Source organism: Lontra canadensis, unplaced genomic scaffold (assembly GCF_010015895.1).
Source record: "Lontra canadensis isolate GAN:19392208 unplaced genomic scaffold, GSC_riverotter_1.0 scaffold6, whole genome shotgun sequence".
Taxonomy (NCBI): Eukaryota; Metazoa; Chordata; class Mammalia; order Carnivora; family Mustelidae; genus Lontra; species Lontra canadensis.
In genome coordinates, this window is record NW_022631000.1 from 15,638,004 (window position 1) to 15,657,020 (window position 19,017).

At 39.5% G+C, this 19,017-nt stretch overlaps 1 protein-coding gene across 3 annotated transcripts in view; it reads right to left on the reverse strand.

Annotated features, from left to right (window-relative positions):
* Positions 1–19,017, reverse strand: part of LSAMP (limbic system associated membrane protein) — a 650,629-nt gene that overhangs the window by 3,987 nt on the left and 627,625 nt on the right. The window contains exon 8 of one of the 3 annotated variants that reach the window (XM_032852273.1): positions 4,875–4,907. The exons of the other annotated variants lie outside the window; for them this stretch is intronic. Coding sequence (XP_032708164.1) covers positions 4,875–4,907 — 33 coding nt within the window. The remainder of the gene's footprint in view (positions 1–4,874; positions 4,908–19,017) is intronic. 3 annotated transcript variants of the gene reach the window in all.

Here is a 19,017-nt window from a genome sequence, read left to right on the forward strand (position 1 = left end):
CATATAGATCTATTACAAGAAGAAAATGTTAGTGTTTTTCACAACAAAGATTTTTAGATTTAAAACTGTACGCTTAGACAATGATGTTCAAAAAAGAAATAAATGTGACTAATTAAGGATCACTTCGCAGTTTTGCACATATATGCAGATCAATGTGTGTGAATTAATCTGCGAGTGTGTGTGTGTGTGTGTGTGCGCGCGCGCATGTGTGTTTTTAAACCTACGATGGTCCTCTGACAGGTGAATGTTTCCAAAAGTATCTACAAATATATCAGATCAGAGGTCAAATAACAGGGAAAATGCTGAATTCAAGAATGTCCTCCTAATCTGTGTTTTATGTAAATAATGGCAACAATAACTAAATAAAACCAATACTTACAACAGAACTTACTATAAGGTACTGTTACAGATAATTTACACATGTAAGCATATAACCATGCTATGAGACAGGTATTATAATGAACCCTTTTTTACACTGAGCTAGTAAGAGGCATTGCACACACTTACACAGCTAGTGAACAGAGGAGCTGGGGTTTTGACACAGGTGGCTGGTTCCAGTCTTTGCCTGTCACCACTACACAGTGAAGTTACACAGTGAAGGAAGGAAATGTTCAGCAAATGAATTTTGGGTGTTTTTAAAACAATAGCCATAACAAACAAAACACAACGTGGAGGCAACCATTACCTTTAAAAACAATTTTCAATAGAATATGTTTTACTAGAATGTCTCCTTGAGAATATTAAAAATATTACTTGCTCTAAAAATATGAATGAATATATACAAATTTTGAACTGTATAGTTATGGTAAAAAATGAGCTTCATTATCTGGAAAGCTACGAAGATATAGAGTAAACAATTCAAATATCCAATCGGTCAATTCTTTAAGTTTCTGAATGGCTACAGGATTGTATTAATAAAGGACACTTCGGGTAATAATATTAATAAAGGCTACCTTCGGGTTCATGCCTTTCGTGAAGAATTTAGGTTCAAGAAGATCATGTATCCTGCGTAAAGCACCTAATGGGAACTGGTGACCAAGCAATAGTATACAGGTGTTCAAAGTCTCAGCTCCATGCCTTTCGTAGCCCACCCTCCACACCCTTCACCACCATCCTTTTTGGCCTTTGGGATGTTTAAGTTCCCTCAATGGCAACTCCCCAGGGCTTCTGGCAAGATGGTAATACATTTCCCTATCATTTTAATTCCTCTAAATGCTTTAAAAGTCATTCATTTGGATTAGTGGGTCAGGACAGCTTCCAAAACAGAAAAAAGACTAAACACACACAGGACCAAGCAAAAAAGATTTTTGTTTTGCCCTAGGGATAGTGTGAAATAGAAGGGTTTTACAAAGAGTCTACTTTTGCCTATATCCTTAATCTCATTTTTTAGTGCTGGGATAGGCTAGATTATCTCTCAGACATCTTGGAGGTGAGTGGTACCTGGGGAAGTCTAAAAGTCTAAAAAACCTAGTCTTTTATGTGAAGGGCAATAAATATTTGAGAAAGCAGAAATTCCGTCATTGAAAAATACCATATATATATATGTATAAAAACATGTTCACATATAACATTTTTGCTAGTGTATGTGCACACATATATTTGCAGATACAAAGAGAAGTAGATATGTTATATGTATGCATACTCATATATATGATATATGCATTGATATACCATACACACATATTATTGGTCTTTTAATAGACATAATTGAGAATTAACTGTTACTTTCACATGCTGGTCTATGATATGTATAGGGAATCCCAGTACTCTGCTAATAATCTTAATTTTATCCTTAGTAGAACTATTATTATATATTTGAAATGCATCTCATAGATCTGTTAAGAGTATCTTCACTTCTATCAATTATTATTTATTAAGTGCTCTCATATAGCTATTTGATGTGCTTATATGACTTGCTCTTTTCATAATTGGTTTTGAGAGTAAATAAATAGCTTGAAAAAAATGCAAGGGTAAATGAATGATAGTTGGAGAATCATCACAAGTGTGTATGCAATTATAGATATATATGACTGCATAGGAGACTACTTCAGTTAATGGCTATTTCAGGGAAGAATAATCAGCAAAATCATTAATTACGTTTTAGCTCATAGTTATGAAATTTCTGCTTATTTGTGGAAATGCAAATGATAAATCTTATTTCCCACACCAGATGGCCAGGCTCAGCAAGTGCTTTTATATACTGACAGATATAATGAAAGCAAGAGTCTGTAAACATAAATTAGCCTTAAGAATAGATAGGCAAATAGAACCACAATTCAAGAATTGCTACGTTTTTCATACAACAGACAAAAATCATATCTTGGCATTTAGCCATATTCTATATGTGTTTATGTGTGTGTGTGCACACTTACATGTGTGGTATCTAGTAAACATTCAATAAATGGTAGCATCATCATCATTGCTATTAACTACAGAAGGCTGTATTATAGAAAGACATGAAATACTCCTGAATCAGAGGCTATGCCTTTGTGAATTGGGTCAAGGCATTTGAAGTTTGACCCGAAGGAGCAAAATTCAGCTGTAGCAAGATTGAGAATCTTGAGTCAACACACCAGGTCAAGGTTCTCAACCTCAGGACAGGATGATAAGTGAGATTCTGTATCAAAGGTGAATGCTGGACTGTACTTTGCTACCACAACGCTTTTACAAGGGAATCTGTGATTAAGGACAAAGTTAATAAAGCATCCTGAAATTGCAGGATATGAGAATTTTCGGCAAGTCTCTACACGAATTCGATGCAGGATGCTCAGTCAATTGGTTGTCTTTCAGTAAAATCTCAAAGAAAGTACAAGGTGATTTTCCAACACCTGCTTCAGAGAGCATGCACTTGGAGACACTTTGTGACTCATTCAAATCTAGCCAATGCACTTCTGTTGCTTCTCCTGAGTACTTAGGGCTTGTTACCTGGATTTTTTACTAGATTTATTCATAATAATCTTTCTTAAACAACAACAACAACACAACATTTGTCACAGCTTCAGCAATCGTCAGGCATTCCTTTCAGCCAGTAAGGAATCAAGGCCAATAATAATTTTATTCTTGTAGTTAGTTGAGCCACACAAGAGAAGAAAGACCTATGAGTTTAAGTTTGAATTCTTCTTACAATTATTAAGGGCTGACCGAGTGAGTGAAAATAAAACAAAAACTCAAATACAAAATAATTGCTAAGCAAAGAAGAAAAACAATCTCCTAAAATCTCTCTTATAATACCTAGATGTGCAGGCTGAAGTGCTTCCCTGTCCTGGGAAGCCATGTTTAAAGGGAAGTCTGATAAGGTTGACTTTGGCGCCACCTGCTCTCTGTGTTCAGACAGTACAGCTTCCTCGGCGAGAAGGAATTAGGGATTAAAGCCTATATTCTCCAGGCTGGAGCATAGAGGAGGGAATATACTGATGTTTAATTTGAGCAATGTGTTTTAGAATTAAATTTGGGCTCCTCCTACATAATGCTTTTTTAAAATTTTATTGGCAAAGCTGAATTGCACTCCCCCCCCCATTATTTATTTATTTATTTTAAAATTAACATATAATGTATTATGTGCCCTCACGGTAAAGTCCATCACATCCTCCCCATCAAAGCAACATTAAATATTTTGGCATACAAAATTTTGAAATTTTAGGCCAATACTTAGAATTCCTTTGGGTGACACTAGGAATTTATCTTGGTGGTCTTTGAAATAAAACCCTATGACCTATTTCTCCAAAACCCTAAGGTATCATATGTTCCACTAATACTAGCCACTTAAAATTCACATGTAATTGATACTCATGGCACTGGGGAAAGAAGGGCTGAAAGAGACATGAGTTTATACCTTCTTGCCCCAAATGATCTTGGTTCAATGTATGTATTTCTGATGGCTTCATCTCTGCGACCTTCTGAGAAGACTTCCTAGAGTGGGCCATAAACAAGGTGCTGACCCTTTCCAGGGAGTAAGCAACAAAGTGTCCAAATTTCTGTGGCTGCTGGTCACTGGTAGGGTGTAAGTCCCACAGGAAAACTTTTCACAATTGAGAATGACCTTGGTTGTCTCATCCCCTTTGAGGCCAACAGAAGAAAACATCTTCATATGAGACCAATCCAAGTGAGTGGCCATGAGGACTTAAGGAGGCTGCTGTCTGGCCATGAAGGTTCCTCTGTAGCTTTAGTCTGGGGACAGACACTGTTAAGGATTTCTGCTGGACTTGTAAAGAGGGCACTTCAGAATTGGTAATTGTTTGCATCGAAGGTTCCAGTTCATGAAGCTTTCACCTGATTGCATTGTCTTTGTAGGGAGATGTGGGTGATTACTGGGTCACAAGGCTGATGGAGGCATTTGGTGCTATTTCTGGGAGACCCCAGCAGCTGGGTGTACCATAAAAAGGGGAGGTTATAGGAAGACCTGGGAGAACACTGAGACAGGAGAATATTAACTGTTCAAGTGCTTCATTTTAGGAGATGCTACTCTTACTCCTTTTAGCAATATATCTACTTTAATAACCCACTAAGGACAGCAAGTAGGCTCTCTGTCTCTGATGAGAGCCTGGTCACTGCGCAGCAAACACTGCCAAAAGTGCAGCTCTGCAAGAATTAACCATGGCCGCTTGGGATATGGAAAGTGGGAGGGGGAATAACTTGTTCAGTTCCAGAGATTTAAAAATGAACAGCTGTCAAAAATGATAGAGGGTCATGGGTTGGATCAGGGCTTTTTGTGGCTGAGAAAGTTCACAGTCTGGGAAACATAGTGGCACATATGTTGTGGAAATTATTACCACAAATTATTGAGATGAAATAAACTCAAGTGTATAAGACTCTAATATATGGCTAAGAAATCTTAATTTTAACATACAGTAGGTAATCAGAAATAAGAACCATACCTTTTTGCTTGAAGTGCACGGTGGTGCCAATTTCTAAAAAAGAAACATTTAGCAAAAGAAAAAACAGATAAAAAATTTTTATCAATTGAGAATACACACAAAGGTAATCTGGTACTCTCCACTGAAAGGAGAATGGGACAAAAGGTGGAAAGAACATTCTAATAGGAACAAGTACTGGTAGAGAATGAAAGAAAGGCACACGGAAAGAGATTGTTTTGTTGGAACAAATGTTGTGCAGTTGGAGGTGGCAAAAATAACTTCCAACTACAAACACTTGATGTTATATGTTATGTGTATAGACAAGTACAAGGACACTGAGAATGGCATGTAGAAGTACACTTGACTGCAATTTAGTGAAATGATGGAATGTGTCTGGCCTCCAATCCCTCCTGCCATTTTTGCTCCTGGTTTACTCCACTCAAGCCAGGTGACCTTGCTTTTCTCCTAATACACTAAATCCTTTCCAGCTTTATAAGTGGTGCACCTGTTGTTTTATGTGCTTGCAATGTTTCTCCCCCAGATCTCTGCATGGCCCACACAGTTCCTTCATTTAGATTTCTACTGCAAGGATACCAACTCAGGAAGGACTTCCCCATCACCTTATCAAAATGGAACCCTAGGTCACTTTCTTTCTTTTTTTTTTTTTTTTAAAGATTTTACTTATTTATTTGACAGACAGAGATCACAAGTAGGCAGAGAGGCAGGCAAAGAGAGAGAGGAGGAAGCAGGCTCCCTGCTGAGCAGAGAGCCTGATGTGGGGCTTGGTCCCAGGACCCTGAGATCATGACCTGAGCCGAAGGCAGAGGCTTAACCCACTTAGCCACCCCAGGAGCACGCCCTTCCCCGCAGGTCACTTTCTATTCCTTTACCCTGATTTATTAATATTCTTAGCATTTATCACTACATGTATCATTTTAAGAATTTACTTATTTGCTTGGTTAAAGTTTATCTCCTCCATTAAAATATATGTTCCATGAGGGCAGCAAAGGTGTCTGTCTGCTCAACCATTGTATTCTTGTGCCTGGATTAGAGTCTGACATGCAGTATGTGTTCAGTAGATACTTGTTAAATGTATAAATCTCAGGTTGGAAAAACTCATACTGGTCAAATACCTGAATTCCCTTTTGAGTAACTTTATCAACTAAGCAACAATACTGTTAGATCTTTAGAAGTAAATGTGTAAAGTTTCCATAGGATAACACTTTGACTTTCAGGACCAAGTGGATGGTTAGTTAGACGTAGGAACCCAAACCATGGCTGTGGGATATGGATTGTCTTCTCCGTGGTCAAGACATGACTTCGCACCCTCTAGTAACACTCTTTCACTCAGGAAGTAAAGTGAAATTTTACTTTACTTCCTGAGTGAAGTACTGAACTCTGAAGCTAAAGAGAGCTTTTTGAATTGGATAGCTGGTTACCTCATTTTCCAGATTGAAACTTGTTCAATGCTTTCTTGTGTCTTCCAGAGTAAGGACCCAGATCGTACTCCCTCATCTCTTCAGCCTCATCAGTGTGTCTCATCTCTGTACACCAGCCCACAAAATTTCCTTCATTCTCCTTGGGATCATGTTTTTTGTGGTAGTTGTAGGGCCAATGGCCCAATGTTATCACTACTAGTAACCCCACTCCTCCTTCAGAAAGTCAGGGGAGACTTTCTCAGTCTCCTTAGTAAAATGAAGTCCCTTTATTATAAGCTCTGCTCGCTTTCATGACACTCATCTCAGTTTTAATTTTAAATTCCTTTGTCTGAGGTTTTGATTAATGTTTGACTTCACTCCGGGACTATGAGTTCCAAGGAAGCGAGTGCTGTCTCTACTCCTGTTCCTCCTTGTAGTACGGCCAATGCACGAAGGCACTCTGAATGCACAATGGGCCAGAGAAGATTTAGAATCGCTGAAATATGAGAAAAATAAATACAGGCCAAGCATCCTCCCAAGAGAGCCTGAGACGGTTAAAACAACAGAGAGCCTGAGTAGCTTACTTATAATCTGATGTAGCACAAAGGGCTCAGACCTTCAGAATCAGGTCTACAAAATTTCTGAGGTTCAGTGCAGTCTATTTCCTTCACAAATTTTCCATTTATCTCTCCAAAGGAGGTCACAAGAAGAAGCCCTCCAACAGCGTGCCATTTTAGGCTATTCTTATGATGGCTATAAGAGGGCACAATTTTCCTAGAGTCTGACATTTTGAAAATGTTTGGCTACAATTCAGCAGCCAGGCGGCTCCTAACAGCGAGCTGTAGCTACACGTAAGGACAGTCTGCCTAAACTAGTCTGATGTGGGATGGGGGGATCCCAGTGTGAATGCTCTTTTGTACGATGCTTGCTGGTGGTCCTCTAGAGGCACTTCTGAAGATGCTCAAAGCCACTGGCACCTGTCTGTCTGTCTTTGAAGAGTTAGTCTGTTCTTTGCACAAGTACTGAAGTCTTCTGCGTGGAAGCCCATACAGAAGGATGCAGTGAGAATTCTGCTCCTCTCCTAGCAGAAGCCAGAAGCCAATGTCACTCTTACCCCAGAAGTGAAGCCAGATTTCATCAGGATATAAAACACCGTTTTGTTTATCAAACAACTCTACCTATTGACTATGCTGACCATGTGACTACTGATGTTTCAACTGTATATAAAAAACACACGGCCGCTTTCGTGATACTGACTCTGACTACTTTTCTTTGAAATAAATATGTTGCCTTAAAAATTGTGGAAAAGGCACCATAGAGAATGTACTTAGCTTAGTATGATCAGTTACCCAGGGTCGCACAGAGTAAAGCTGAGACTGAAATTTAGGGCTCTCAATTCTCCAACTAGAACCCTGTCCACTATCCGACAATGCCCCTCTGGTGTTTTTATTAAAGCAAGGCTAGGTCACTGTAGCCGGTATAACTCTAGGGTTCTCCCCGGGATATTTCAATGATTCTGTATCAGCTGGGGACAGTTGAGCTCTACTCTTGTGCAAAAGGCAACTGCCCTTCTTTCTTGGGTCAAGCCTTTCAATTTATCATTCTTTGGAATTTGTAAGGATGCTACAAGGTCATGGAATGATTGCTTTTTCACCCAAAAAAGCTTAGATCCCTAAAGGGACCATCTTCATGTCAAGAATACTTGGTTTGCCTGGCTCCATCCCTGAATCACAGGTCTCATGGGAATAATTCCAAGCAAGTGTTCAGGAACCGGGGTAGGCAGGAAGACCTGCTTAAGCTAGAAAATACCACTTAACTTCTCTTTGCCTCAGCCTCATTATCTGTAAAATACATGTAATCAACACACTCCTGATAAATTTGTGGTATCGGTTAGATAAACTAATTATCATGCTGTACTTAGAATGCTGTTAGATACACAGTTAAGTGCTCAATGCATGAGTCATTATTATCAGATTTGGGTTAAAATCCCCTCTACAGAGGACTTTCAGTGAAAGTTTGGTGGAAAAGAGAAAAATATATCTTAACACATAAGCTATGGAAGTGTGGATCCAAAGAATAATAATAATGAAAAAAAAATCTACTGCAGCAGTAAGGATGAATGAAACATTAAGAGATGCTAGCACACCCAAGTGATAGGGAAGCAGACTGACCAGGTAGCATTTTGGTCAGGGGAAAACCAGCAATAAGCCCGGGTTAACCAGTCAGTGATGCAGGCCTGGATTAAGAGTCTACATGTCTAAATATTTCTCTTAGGGAATAGAAACTCCCCTACTAATGAATTAAAAAGAGTTCATTAAAAGAAGGATTTTAGGGGCTCCTGGGTGGCTCAGTGGGTTAAAGCCTCTGTCTTCAGCTCAGGTCATGGTCCCAGTGTCCTGGGATCGAGTCCTGCATCGGGCTCTCTGCTCAGCGGGAACCTGCTTCCTCCTCTCTCTCTGCCTGCCTCTCTGCCTACTTGTGATCTCTGTCAAATAAATAAATAAAATCTTAAAAAAAATAAAAAAAATGATTTTAAAACATTGCCCAAATATTATAGTCTATAAAAAATATAGCACAAGAACCAGATAAAAAATATGCATACCTTTAAAAGCAAACGAGGTTACGAGTTAGATTTCAGGAGCCCTCCCTGTTGCAATAAATAAACCGGTTTGTGAAATACTAATGATTTTTTTTTCTTTTTTTAAATTCAGGTTAGCTAATATACAGTGCAGCCCCGGGGTTTCAGGAGCAGAACCAGGGATTCATCACCAATGTACCACACCCAGTGCTCATCCCAACAGGTGTGTGCTTTAATGACCATCACCTATCTAGCCCACCCTCCACCCACCTCTCCTCTAGCAACTCTCAGATTGTTCTCTACAATTAAGATTCTCTTACGGTTTGCCTCCCTCTCTGTTTTTATCTTATTTTATTTTTCCTTCCCTTCTCCTAAGTTCATCAACTTTGTTTCTTAAATTCCACATATGAGTGAAATCATGATCGTTGTCTTTCTCTGACTGATTACACTTAGCATAATACTCTCTAGTTCCATTCACGTCGTTGAAAATGGCAAGATTTCATTCTCTTTGATTGAAATACTAATTAATGATCTTAAGACTTGGTATTCCATTTATCTTTAGGGAAACAAAACAGAGTGCTTATTTTGTACTATTATTTCCTATTCATCCTCTTCTGTTGGAATAGACCATTCTGTTTGGAGAAGCAAAACCCTGAATATTTTGAGCCCTGCTGGCATTTTGAAAACTTGGTTGTGTGCTGCCATCTTGTGGTAATACAAAGACATGTTTCTACGTGCTGTCTAAAGGCATTGCCTTTGTCCACCAGGTGGCAATAGTGGGGAAAATGAAAACTTTTTTTTTCAGTCCCAGCCAGCAAGAAATGTTACATTTCCAAAAGGAGTCTTTCCTATTCTTACAGAAAAGAAAAAAAAAAAAATTTGTTGTCCTTAAAGAACTGAGAATTATTCTTCCTTTTGTAGTGCTAAGGTGATACCAAATTCTGGAGTAAAACTGACTTGCCAAGGATATGATTTCTGTAGGGATTTCCTGGACACACTCATTAGAATACACTTGACACCTATTATTTTTATACTTCTTAGGTATAAAGGTATAAAAAGTATATGCTTTAGCAAACACATTTAACAAGTAAGCATGGCAGTATGGGTCCAAAGAATAAAAATAAATCTACCATAGCAGTGAACAAAACTTTGGGGGAGTTTAGTACAGAGAAAGTTCTCGAATTCTCTAGAAGCATTATTGCCATATGCTTAGACTTTAGTTTCTCCTGATGGGGTACAAAGAGACAATGGGGGAAAGAATTTAATACCAGAAAAGGCAAATGTTATGACACATTTATGCTAATCTGTCTTTGACTTTTAACTTTCAGATTCTTTATATCCAGCTATGTCAGACAAACCTGCAGCATTGGAGAGAACTGATTCAGCCTCTCAGTTGGCACAGAGCATGTCTTCCTTCTTCACTAGTGTAGTCTCAGCTCACTATTTCTCTAGCACAGAGTAGGTGTCCCACAGATTTGCGAAATGAATGCCCATGCACAGATGAGTGGATGAAGGAATGAACAAAAAGACTGATGGAATCATTTGGTACTTCAACATCTATCCTAGCTAGGATTCTAGGTAGAGGAAGATTCTATTCTTCTTTTGGAAGCTCATGCCCTAGGCAAAATTTTTACTGGGAAATCAGGCATTTGGAGAGCCAAATGGGTTGAAGAAGTCCTTTCATCAGTCCCCAAGTTTGGTCAGGTAGAAAATTTTCTGGGTGGTTGAGCTTTACTTAAGAATATGCTCTGGAGAGGGGTTGCCTGGGTGTCTCAGTTGGTTAAGTATTTGACTCTTGATTTCAGCTCAGGTCGTGATCTCAGGGTTGTGAGACTGAGTCCTAAATTGGGTTCTGCAGTGGGTGTACGACATGCTTAAGAGTCTCTCCCTCTACCTCTGCCTTTTACCCCATCTCTCCCTCTCTAAAAAAAAAAAAGAAAAAAATTGAAAAAAAAAAGAAATAAATAAGAGAATATCCTTTCAACTAATGAAAACTGAAACCTTAGAAATAGAAACCCAAGCTTGTTTTATTGTTCAAAGACCAGAGGACTTCTTACCTCTCATCTTCCATGATGTGGTGTGATTCATTCTCTCTCTCTCTCTCTCTCTGCTCAAAAACTGAAGTGAGTGATATGAAAGTGAGAGAGACAACTCTATAGAGTTTACAGTTTGGAAAGTCTTCTATTGTCCTAGGGAATGTTCAAGTCTATATTTCTGAACAATTTTGTCATTTTGCCTTGTTTGAGTTCTATGTGGTAGAGGAGATGAGGGTCCAACAAATCCATAAAAAGAAGCATTGATTTTCAGTACTCTGACTCTTGACTTTTCACCACTTACCTTGAAGTCCCTGCTTCTAAGTATTTACTCCCAGCCCTGGGAAGGATGCACAGAACTTTGGGGTCTATATCATTTGTGTGGTTGTTCTTGTTCCATGTTTACATGAACATGAATGACCCACGTTCTAATCTGCCACTGCCATCTGAACAAGGGAATACTCTGTCTTCCATTGCATATGGTACAACTCTTCGTATAAGTCTGGTCATTGGATGTGCCTTAAGTTTTGAAAATGACATGTTAGTTTGAGGACTTAAGATGATTAATTGCACTGTTTCCCCCCCGCCCCCCCCCCCCCCCCGCTTCTGGGAGATCTAGTAGGACTGTATGTTCAGAAGAGAGGGAAGGTCCAAATTCAATGGGAGTTTTTACCCTCCAGTTGCCTGGAACAAGTGAGAGAGATATGGGGTAAAAATCCTTAAGAAACTTAATAAAGGAAATGAGGAAGATTCGACGTGTTGCCTCTTCCTCCTTCACTGATGATGAAGACCCGAAACATAACATTTATAAGGTTCTTTGATGGGAATTTATGTTTTATGTGCTCTGACTTTTATTTATTTTTGTCACAGTTTTGAAAAACAAAACCCTTATTATTTTAGTGGTTTAAAAGCAGGGCATTTATTAATTCAATTTTCAAAGCCGCTTTCAAGCTTAGAAAGTTATTAATTTCTTTCTCGCAGGTTTCTCCACTCAGAGGCTTTAGGCAACAGCAACTTCTACTTACAAGTATTATTATTATTGTTTTTTTGACATAGAAAAAGATATGCCTGTGATTTCTGTTTAGGTTGTTAGAGTTTTTTATTTTCTCGACTTACTATATTCATGTTGTATGAACCCTAATGCCTAATACCTCTGGAAAAATGTTCTCTGAGAATCAGTAACCATTCTGGGTGTAGTTCACAGGGGAAAAGCCAAAATAGAGAAATAGGTCTAAATCTTAACCTTAAGCCTATTCCTGCTTTATTTAGTTTTAGTTTTAGTTTTAGTTTTTATTTTTTCTATTGTTGCTGTTCGTTTGTTTGTTTTTTAAAAGTAAGCTCTATGCCCTGCATGGGTCTTGAACTCAGGACCCTGAGATCAAGAGTCACATACTTTGTGGACCGAGCCCTGATTTTTATTTTCTTAGTTAGTTCATAAGTGGACTATTATCCTAACTACTCAGAGAATTATTTCAAACTGGCTGGGGGAAACTAAGAAGTCTTAGTGTGTCATCAATATTTGAGAAAGGATGTTGGCTTCCTTTAGCTAACTTTAGGTCATGAAAGGAATCTTGCATTTCCAAATACTTCTAGGGGCTTTTCCCCCCCTTAACAGTTGACCTAAAATGAACTTCACATGTTTGATGCTTTTTAGGAATGAGCTGGAGCCATGAATGATTTAGTCAAATATTTGTCACTCTGGGAATGTGGTGATAACTTCTTGTTGAATGAGAGAATAAGCCCAAACCAAAATTAATGCTGACATAATTTCTTATTGTGTAATGTGAATAAAATATTTGAAACTCACAGGGACACTTGGGTGGCTCAGTTGGTTATGCGTCTGCTTTTGCTTCAGCTCCTGATCCCAGGAATGACTCGTCCAGGGATCAAGTTCCACATTGGGCTCCCTGCTCAGAGGGAAGTCTGCTTCGCCCTCTGCCCCTTCTCCTGCTTGTGCTCTCTCTCTCTCAAATAAATAAATAAAGTCTTTAAAAAAAGATTTGAGACTCACTGTTTATTCTCATGAATTTATGGACCAATCCCCTAGAAACCAAGTCTTCTACAGTAAAAAGCATCAGGAAAAAAATGTTTTTAATGCTCATTTCATTAAAAAGAGACTGTCTTATGAAGGAGGAAATATTAACACACCAATTTAGAGAGAGGATGTAGGCACTCCCACATCTGAAAGGGGGACCTCTCACTGGAAATCCTGGAAGGGACACAAGGGAAACCTCTGATAGGATGAGTCTGGTTTGACTGGGATTGGGGAGAGCTGCGAGTGTGTCTGTCACTGTGGAGACAGCCCTGATCTGGGGCCAGAGGGCTGCTCCTGGGCCTGCCTGGGCTGTAAGCTTGCGCAAGTCACGGAAACACACCCATCCTCAGAAAGGGCAGAAAAAAATAAAGGCTTAGGTGTTTTAACTCAACTATTTTAAGCTCAAACCTCCAGATGAAACATTTGTTTATGTTATCTCTGAGGAGAGAGATTATATACGATCTTTATTTTCTTCTCTATAGTTTCACATATTTCAAATTCTTCCATAATGAGAATGCGTAATATTTATTATCAGAATAGAAAAGTATTTAAAAAAAGAAAACAATGCATTTTAAAAACACTCTAACTCTGGGGAAAAGAAAATAATATTTGGCTTTGGGCTGACATCCTTACAAGGAGACTGAAACTTTTTTTTCCTCACTTTTTCAGTTGTCTGGTGTCATAGAGCAAAACCAAACAAAAGCTAAGATAGGTAAGGCCAAGGAACATAGTCTTAACAACAAGAAATGACAACGCAATAAAAAATGTATTATATCGGCTTATGAGGTCCTTCTGACTGCAGGCTTGATATAACTGTACTGTCGAGTAAGCGGGTGTGTGTGATGTGTCTTTAACGGCTGTGGGCTCTGCCCAGTGGTGATGTGAGTTGTTCCAGAAAGTGTCGATTGGCCAAGCACTCCCACCATAAAGAGAGGGCTCCAGTAAGTCTCTTACAGCAAGTCAGCTTTCTCAAATCCTATGGGTTTCTTATTTAGCCTGAGAAATTTAATTTTTAATAATTAATGAATTAAAATGTTAAAGAATGCCCAAGGGTCTAAGTTTAATAAAGGGGTTTCCCTGGGCCACTCCCCCTTAAAATACATACAAGATTAGAAAAACTAAAAAAAAAAAAAAAAAAAAGAAAGATTAGAAAAATTCCAGAAGTAAATTTATTTGAATCAGCTGTCAGTCAGTCAGTTTTTGTTTGTTTGTTTGTTTGTTTTTTTAAGGATTTATTTATTTATTTGACACAAAGAGAGTACAAGCACAGGGAGTGGCAGGGAGAGAAGCAGGCTCCCCGCCGAGCAGGAAGCCCTGCTCTGTCCCAGGACATTGGGATCATGATCTGAGCTGAAGGCAAATGCCCATGGAGCCACACAGGCGTCCCAGTCAGTAAGATATTAGGGTCAGAAATGCAGTTTCTGTCTTTTGAGAGAAAGACGTGTTTCTGCCCTTGTATCTAGAATGTACCCTTTGCACCTGTAGGTATAATTCTGGCCTTTTGCCCTTGTGGAATTAAAGACCACTCTTCTCATTTAATAAAGAACTACTTCCCAGCCCCAAATCTACTTAGTTGTTGGTACAAAGTAGATTATATTTTCCGTGTTTAAAAACAAACATTTTATGTATATTTTAAAGCCTTTTGTGCCTCCATTTATTTGACTTGCTAAAAAAGGATTAAAAGCACAGGTTTGGGTAGGTCTCTAGAGATTTTCCTTCTTTCTGGTTTTCTTCCTCTCTTTTCATTTCCCAGCCCTGAATTGTGAATTGCAGATCTGTTTTAGAATACATTTTAGATTTAAATTCTAAGGGATTCAAGACTGTCTTTAATCCATGTAAGGTGTGTTTTCATTTTGTATGTTTCAAAATTAAAAAAAAAGAAAATGTTCAGCTACCATAAAACAAGATGACTGGCCTCCAGAATTTGAATGCAGAGATAACTAATTTGTGAGATTTCCTACAGCTTTTAAGGCTCTTGGAAATTAGAAGATACAGGATTTAAAATGGTGGTATGTTCTGTGTTATCCTTGCACCTGTGTCTATGGCACTAACCCCCACAGCCCGGAACTTGGTTAAGGTGGTTCTGCTTTGGACCTTTCCCAAGTGACTTTGTTACTCCGCATGCCGGGAAGCCTCAGGGAGTCATACTCCCGCCGTGTCACTGACTCCAAATACAGCATCGCCACCAGCTTCTGCAGCAGCTCCTTGAAAATACTGATGGGTCCTTGCAACCTGACCATTCCTACAACTAAAATTAAAATTTACCATCCAACCTCCCTGATGAGCGACTGAAAGTTTTCTCTAGATGTTCGTCCAGAAAATAGGCTCTCAGCATTTTTTTTCCAGAAAATTCATCCAACATAGTGTTACCTAACACCCAGTATGCAGTATCACTACATGTCTGTACAATGAAGCCAACAGATGCTTTCTTGTCCTAAGAGGGTAACAGAGGTGGGAATGCAAATTCCCTTATTTTTTTTTTTTTTAAGATTTTATTAATTTATTTGACAGAGAGATAGATAGAGAGAGAGCACAAGTAGGCAGAGGGGCAGGCAGAGGGAAAGGGAGAAGCAGGCTTTCCACTGAGTAGGGAGCCCGACACGGGCCTCGATCTCAGGACCCTGGGATCATGACCTGAGCCAAAGGCAGCCACTTAACCGACTGAGCCACCCACGCACCCCAGATTCCCTTACTTTTAACCCCTACTGGTTTATCACATTTCTTTTCTTTTTAAAACAGGCCAGATGCAAAATAGGATAAGTAAGAAACTATTTGGGAAAGAGTATGTTTTTTCAGATTTTGAAAGTTAATTAGACTTAATTAACTTCATTCAACTCTCTCTGAATTCTAGACTTTGGTATGGACTGGAATGTTTACTCCTCTCTTTTCTCCTTTCTGCCTTTTAAATGTCCTTCCCTGATTGGTCTGGGCTAGCTAAGCTGTCTCTGTCCTGTGCTCCCTGAATACTACACAGGTACCCTAAACTTAGCAAACCTTTTTCATGCCTGCTTAACACATCATCTGTTACCCCATCTTGTCTGTAAGCTCTATGAGTGCAGAGACTGTGTCTAGCTTGTTTTCCACAGGAACAATACAGTCTTGGTATTCCCAAGATGATGCTCAGAGTTGGCACATAGAAAGTACCAGGGTAGTTGTGTTTTTGAGTAGATGAATGGTGTGATTGACATATTGTGCATTGTAAGGTAAGCTGGGCCAGAAATGAACCTGCACTGCCCACTGAGAATGAAGTCTCTTTCTTGTGTTCCTAATGGTTAGAAATCTCGAGAAACAGAAAACGTGGACTCTAAAAGCAACTCTACAAAGCAAAAGCAAGTGGAGAGTACATGTAAATACAGAACAAGAAGTCACACTATTAACTGAACTGACTTAGCACGGTTGATTCTCTAAGGGAAGACCGACCTCCAGTGAATGAGACTGCTCTTTTTCAGCATTGCAACAATGAGCAGCTTTCAATGACAAACTTACCTGTGTTCTGGAACTCCAGGGAGGAAAATAGAACAAACCTCCCACGTTGCTCCTCTCTAACTTGCAATTCAACATACAAAGATACCGTTTGATTTCTTCCTTCCTTCCTTCCCTCCTTTTTGTTTTTCTTTCTTCCTGCCTTCCTTCTTTTCTTTCTTTCCTCTCTCTCTCCCCTTCCTTCCTCCCTTTCCCTTTCCCATTCTCCCTCCCTCCCTTCCTTCCTTCCTCCATCCCCCCCTCTTTCTTTTTCTTTCTTTCTCCCTTTCTTTCTATAGGTGTTTCTGTTCTCCGAACCTTTCCTGCTCCCAAGTCATACAAACTCTACATGTATAATTGAGAAAACATTTTAGAATGGTCAAGCAACTTTCCAACATAGAACATGGCTGGGACTGCTTGGTGCTTTGTGGGCTAAGGAGGACGGGATGGTACACAGAATGGGCAATCAGCCAAGACATAACTCTTTCCTTTTACTACTTTTTTTTTTTTTTTTTAAACCCACGAGATGCTACTGTTGCCCCAAACAATGTCTCTTAAGCAGTTTAGAACGTCATACTGGAACTGCAATTGCAAGGTGAGTGGTTAATTTAGAGCCATTGTTACAAGCATGGGACAGTTAGAGTAGAACCGACTGACAGCTATGATTTATAGTAAAGATACTTTGTTAGTGGTAATGTCTAGGGGTTAAAACACACATATGTGTTACAGAGCTGTGGGAAGTGTTTTCTTCTACAATCAGCATAGTAATAAGCAGAACAGTATAGTAAACTATGGTGATGCTTGGCTCCCCAGGGTCCAATTAGGAAGCACGATGAATGACTTATAAAGTCTCTCCCCCCACTGACTTGTGGTGGATATAAGCTGACAATTCTCAGTGGAGTCCTAGTGAGTGGTCTGCCTACTCCCATCATACATCTGGGTACATATGAACACCTTAAATTGGAATTCCAAACTCATTATGTCATGCTGTGTTCCTCCTTGGCAGGTGTGTTTCTTCACAGCAGTATACAAGGGGAGATGTAAGGTGGGACCACTTAAGCCGATCCCTGCCTCCCCCCGACGGAGGTGCTTGTTTAATTTAATACCTACAAATGACTTGTGATGATGAAAGACCACTGTGAGGACAGAGTGACTGTATAAGGGAAGTTGTTACTAAGGTTAATTTGTATCTTGCCTCTTCAGAAGTAGATGTGTCCTCCAGATAGATGGGATAATGGCTTTGCTCGCATGGCTGCTAACCAGTGTTTAGAAGTGAATGTTATTACTATCAAAACTTTTTCTTTGGTTTCGTTTGAAGGATGTCAAAGAAAAAGTATATATGTCGGGTGAGGTGAATATGGTGAAAAATACAGAGTAAAAGAAAATCGAGAAGTACAGAGAGCAGGAATATGAATTTCAGGTAAAACAGAGAGAGCTCAAGGGCAGACTAAAATTCAAGTTTACACTTTGGGGGTTATATGAGGACATTCGTTAGGAGCTGAGACTGTCGACTTTTGAGTTCCTGGAGGGTATGCATTCTTCCTTTTTGACTCTGAATAGTGCCACTTCCTTCAAGGACTCTTCCTCCATACAATGCCTCTGAACATAGAGCCAAGCTCCCAAAGAAAGGGCCTCCTTCCTGGCTATATCCAGCTCCTCACAGCACCATGTTGCCCTCCCGTTAAATGGCACACTGATGCAAACACCAGGGCCAGCTCAGCTGGGGGTGCCCTGGAAAGACCAGAGAGACCTGCATCAGCATTTTCTGTCCATTCCAGATCCTGGTTTTCTCACCCTTTGGGGCGTCATGCCAACATTTTCTGCTGCAAATCTCACTGAGCTCTTCTTAGGCAGCTTTATTCCTTTTAATTAAAAAGACAAGACTGTCAATTACTTAAACTTAATCCCCAAATGTAATTGTTACTTTGAAAGATTTTTTTCCCCCATAAAGCTCATAGAAGAGAAATATTTCCATCAAATTAAAATTTAGCGGGAGCTGGGATTTAAAAAAAAATATTCATCTTCAAATCCCCGCTGACTCTCGAAATCTACATAGCACAGCAAAGCCTAAGTACAGGAGAGAGTCTGACTGGCGTAGGCAGAAACAGACTGGGAAAATAGGAAAAGGCATTAGAGAAGAGTCCCTGTACAAAAAATTCTACGTTTACATGGACACTGTAGGATTTTTAGCCATTTAGCTTGAAGCTAAATGTAAATTCTGAGAGGTAACACTTCCAAGCTGCTGCTGGACAATTAAATAATAGTGTGAATACATTTCAGGTTTAGTCTTGCTGGCATTTTTGAACAGGGAAAGGCCCAGAGTTTTTCAGGGAACACAGCCGAAGGAAGAATGCAGAGCTGAGACGAGTAAGGCACAGAAGTGGTTTCAACAGTTGGGTCTGAATCACCGTGTTGGCAGGTGAAGTATTGATTCTAGGTGAGGTATTGGCACAACTATCCCACTTGGTTCCCAGCCACTGAAGAAAATCAGGGGGAAGTCAGCCTGTTGCTCCCGGGAAGGGAATCAGAGAGGTTCCTCAGGTACCAACATCAGCTCTTAACGATCTTCATGTGTGTTAGTCTGGGTCCGTGATTTTGCCGTAAATCTGCGTTAACACTACTTTCCAAGTACTATCAG